This window comes from Monoraphidium neglectum (genome assembly GCF_000611645.1).
Source record: "Monoraphidium neglectum strain SAG 48.87 unplaced genomic scaffold scaffold01621, whole genome shotgun sequence".
Lineage (NCBI taxonomy): Eukaryota > Viridiplantae > Chlorophyta > Chlorophyceae > Sphaeropleales > Selenastraceae > Monoraphidium > Monoraphidium neglectum.
The window spans coordinates 1-4245 of NW_014012007.1; the positions used below are offsets into that span (position 1 = coordinate 1).

Below are 4245 nucleotides of genomic sequence, written 5' to 3' on the forward strand. Positions count from 1 at the left end.
GTTATGTTCTGTTATGATCTCAGGGCCCCTCGCTGCCGCCCCCCTCCAAGCCGCCCCCCTGCCCCCAAATGCGTGCAAGACCGAATCCGCTGTTAACACTCATCACCCACGCACCCCCCCCAACACACACCCACCTGAATGCCCTTGACAAAGGCGTCCGCGCGGCTCAGCAAGTCCTTATCCCTGGCCAGGCCCCCCAGCCGCTCCTCCCCCAGGCCCTGCACCCCCTCAGCCAGCAGCTGCGCCAGCGGCCCCGCGGGCACAACCGCGCCGGCCGCCGCGTCGAGCTGCAGCTGCAGCTGCGGCTGCGGCCCCGGCGCCGCGCCGCCGGCGTGCCGGACCGAGTGGCGGAGGCCGCGCCAGAGCTGGATGGGGGCGGGGTGCGTGGGCGGCCGAGCGGGCAGGCGCGGGGATAAGGTCGTGTCGGCGACACGCACCAGATTAGTCGCGGTCGCAGGCATGGCGATCCTGCTGCGGCACCTTCGTATGCCTCTGGATCGCTGAGCCCACTGCTGTGCTGGCGCCAGCACACGCAGGGGTCCACCCAGCCGGTCCCAGAGCAACCCTGCTAATTGTGGCAGATCGGACCCCCCACCTGCAAACCCCCCATGCCGCCGCCCCGGCCGCCGCCCCGGCCCCGGCCACCGCCGCCGCCCCGCCCGCTGCCGCGGCCGCCGGCCGCGTCTTCGCGCTCCAGCAGTGCTGTCACGTCCTGCCCGCCGCCGCTGCCGCCGCCGCCGCCGCCGCGCGCCTCCGACTGCACCGCCTGCGGCGCTACCGTGGCGAGCGCGGTGCGGAACAGGAGCCCGAGCAGCTGCCTCGCAGATTCCCGCTGCTCCCCTGCTGTCGCAGCCATGCTGAACCGCGAGTGCAGCTGCGTCGCCACCACCGCATCATCGCCGCCGCCCCCGCTGGCCCGCGGCCATGGCGGCCTTGCGGCAGCGGCGGCGCCGCCGCCGTCGCCCTGGGGCACGCGCCACTCGCGGCGCTCCTCCGGGAGGCTGTTTGCGGCGTCTCCTTTGGACCTCACAAACAGCATGCCGCCGCCGGCGTCAAACGCCCAGGAGTCTGGCTGCCACCCCTGCTGCCTCGCGAGCCGCTCCATCAGGCCCCGCCTCTCATCCAGGCCAACCTGCGGCCGCCCCCTCTCGGCCTCCGCGCCCGCGCCTTTGGCGGCGGTGCCCCCGCCGCCGGACTGCCCTTGCCGGTCCGGGAAGGTGACGAGGTACTGCAGCACCTCCGCGTTGCCGGTCTGGACTGGGAAACGGTTGACCAGCAGCGACACCGCGTGGCCCGCGGCGCCCGGGCGCAGCGGCGGGAGCGGCAGTCCGGAGGAAGGGTCCTTTGGGGGCGGGGGCGGCGGTTGAAACTAGGTTGATGAATAAGGTATGAGCGTGATGGGTTTGCAGCGGATGGCAGAGGGGATGGAGGGGGCAAGGGGCTGCCGAGCGGCGATCTTGGGGCTGCAACCGCCCGCAACCGCCTATAACTGCCCGCAACCGCCCTGATGACGCAAGGTTGGTCACCGCAGGCTCTCAGCCCTCGGCTGGATTGCACAGCCCGGCTGGCCGCGCAGGGGCTGGTGTGCATGCGCACACACACGAACGGTCGCACCTTGCCGGCAGCGTTTGTGAGCTGCAGGCGAGGGCCGGCAAACAGCTGCTTCAGCCACCCGCGCGCCTCGTCGAGGCTCATCCGTCTACCGCCCTCGGGCGCCTTGCCCCGGCCGCCGCCGCCCCTGCCGCCGCCTCTGCCGCGGCCGCCGTCCCCCCTCCCGCCGCCGCCGCTGTCCTGGGTGGGACGTCTGGGCGGGGGCCGGACGAGCTCCGCGCGGCATGTCAGCACAGACGCGCGGTAGGGCCGACGAGGGCGTGGCGCTGCCCGCAGGGCGGGGCTCAGGCTCGCCCGCATGGTGCATAACTGCGCTTTGCAATGTGCGAATTCCTAGGCGATACGAATGCAAGCGCGTCTCTGTGCTATGTATCCTAGGCCGAGTTGGCTGTCCGTGCTGTTCACGGATTGGCTCGTCCGGATCGGCTTGGGCAACTCTGGACACGGAGGACCAGTGCCTGTCGGGTGTTTGGGTATCACTTCCGGAAGGGCAAGACATCACGTTGCATCCGTGTGGAGGTTTCTTGCGTCACCTGGTTACCCCCTCGCGTCAGCAGCAGGCAAGGCCATCGCAATCGACAGGACCGGGTGTGGCCCGCCACAGCAAGCTCTTTGAGCTTCCAGCTGACCAGTGCACATTGCGACTGGGCACCCTGAGCGCATCTCGAGCGTGACAGACAGGGATGAAGCTGGCGAAAACCCCACAAAATTGCCAAGCACATGGAGCACAGCTGTCAGCCGGCAGTGAGTTTGTACCTGCCGTTGACACTGTTACAGGGATTCAAGCTTAAAGGCTAATCAGGGATGTATTCAGAGTCTAAATTCCCAACAGCCAAGCTGGACGGAAAAGCACACACGCCTCCCATGTGAAGCAGCCAACGCTGCACCAGCCACGTTGGCACCTTTGTACCTGCCGGGGCCTTCTCCCCATCTATTCGGCAACCTCCACTGCTTCAGCACCAGCCACTCACATTCAGACATGTCTGATTTTTGGGTTGACCGCAACCGGGTGGGTGGCATAAGTGGTGTCATACATGGCAAGCGGGCAGGTGGCACATGGGCACGTGCATCAGTTCAGCACTCCGCCGCTTGCTGGTGACTGCAATGTGCAATCGTGGTGTGGGCCCCTTTCGTGTGTGGGACCGTCGGATGGCAATGCGCAATACGCATTTGTGGGGGCCCGCAAAAATCACTGGGCCGTGCAATTTGCAATGGTCGCCCCTAGAAGTCAAGGACGCTCTGAGCAAGCTTGCGTCACCTTTCGGCACGCGGTGACGGTGCGCCCGGCATCGGCGGTGGTCACATTTTGCTCGGGTCAGGCGGGGCGGGCGGGGGGCGGCTGGCAGGGAACAGCCGGGGCGGCCGCGCAGTCTTTTGTGCATGCTGGTGCATGGTCGTTGTTGTTCGTGCGTATCCGAGTGCGGTGGAGGTGGTGGTTTGGGTGGTGGGCTGGTGGCAGCTGTCCGAGGCAATGTGCGCCCAGGTGCTGCTCCCACTCCTGAGGGCACGCGGCTGCGCGTTTTGAGGCAATTTGCGCAGCCAGCTCTCAGATTGAGGTGCTGCCCGTGGCTGTGACTTGCGCAGTCAAGTTTGCCACGATCTGAACATCTTGACCAGCATGCGCCGCATACTGGCAAAAAAAGTCAATATGATGGATTTGTGTGACCTGTTGCATGCAGAATGGCAGCGGCCGGACGACTGCAGCACCCAGAGGCAGCAGAAGGGGCAACCACGTTACCTAAAGAACTGTGCCAGTGTTACACAACACGACATTCACAAGAGATGCGAGCGCCGGTTTGATGACGAAACCAAAGCCGTTCCAACAAGAGAAAGAAGGCAGGACCCATTGTACCGCACTCACGTATGACACACGGCAGTCCAGGATTAAGCAGGGTCACAAAGAATCACGCAAAACAAAGCGACGCAAGACGGGGCGGGCAAGGGCGGCGTCAACTAACAGCAGGAACCGCGCCGGCTTGGTGATTTCCAATGCCAACCAGGAAACACAGGCCTGGTGGGCCTGCCAGCTCGGACCATAGAATCGCTTTGACGGATCAAAATATCAGTGCAAAGCGGACGCAGGTGCAATGCCGCTGCCCGGAGTGCTTCGTGACCAAGGGGTGCAAGTGAAGGGCATAACAGAGATGGGTAGGTTTTGGTTCCGACGATGACGGGGGCGGGAGCATTGGCTGTTGAAGCAGCGCCGCCCGGACCAGCTCTGATTCACAAACAACAGGCTGGAAACTGCTTAGCAGTTTTTGAGGTTGTGCCTGCGGCTGTTTGGGACCCGGCCATTCGACTGCGGCGCCTGGGGCTGCTGGTGCTGCATGTGCGCCGCCGCCGCCGCCGCCGCCGCCGCCGCCGCCGCGGGCGGCGCGGCAAAAAGGATGTGGGGTGCGGGGAAGTACACGAAGCCGCCGGGGTACCCGGTAAACATCATGGGGTATGGCACGGGGCCGCCCCGGAAGGCGACGTATGCCGGCAAAGAGTAGCCCGCGGGCGGCGCCAGCAGGGGCTGGGAGTAGTAGGCCGCCGGATAGCCTGGGGTGAGGGGCACGCCCGCGGCCATTGGCGGGGACCGCAGCGGCAGGGGAGGGGAAGGGGGCAGGGGCCGCGCGGGCGGCACGGTGCCCG

At 66.4% G+C, this 4245-nt stretch overlaps 2 protein-coding genes across 2 annotated transcripts; both read right to left on the reverse strand.

Annotated features, from left to right (window-relative positions):
• Positions 1 to 19: 19 nt before the first annotated feature.
• Positions 20 to 1911, reverse strand: MNEG_8498 (hypothetical protein; the record flags this gene model as incomplete). The annotated part of the gene is made up of 4 exons (XM_014043027.1): positions 20 to 58; positions 135 to 365; positions 596 to 1342; positions 1615 to 1911. 4 exons carry the CDS (start codon positions 1909 to 1911, stop codon positions 20 to 22), a joined length of 1314 nt encoding a protein of 437 aa, XP_013898481.1.
• Positions 1912 to 3859: 1948 nt separating this feature from the next.
• On the reverse strand, positions 3860 to 4180 carry MNEG_8499 (hypothetical protein; the record flags this gene model as incomplete). Its single annotated transcript, XM_014043028.1, has 1 exon — positions 3860 to 4180. One exon carries the CDS (start codon positions 4178 to 4180, stop codon positions 3860 to 3862), a length of 321 nt encoding a protein of 106 aa, XP_013898482.1.
• Between the last annotated feature and the right edge of the window lie 65 nt (positions 4181 to 4245).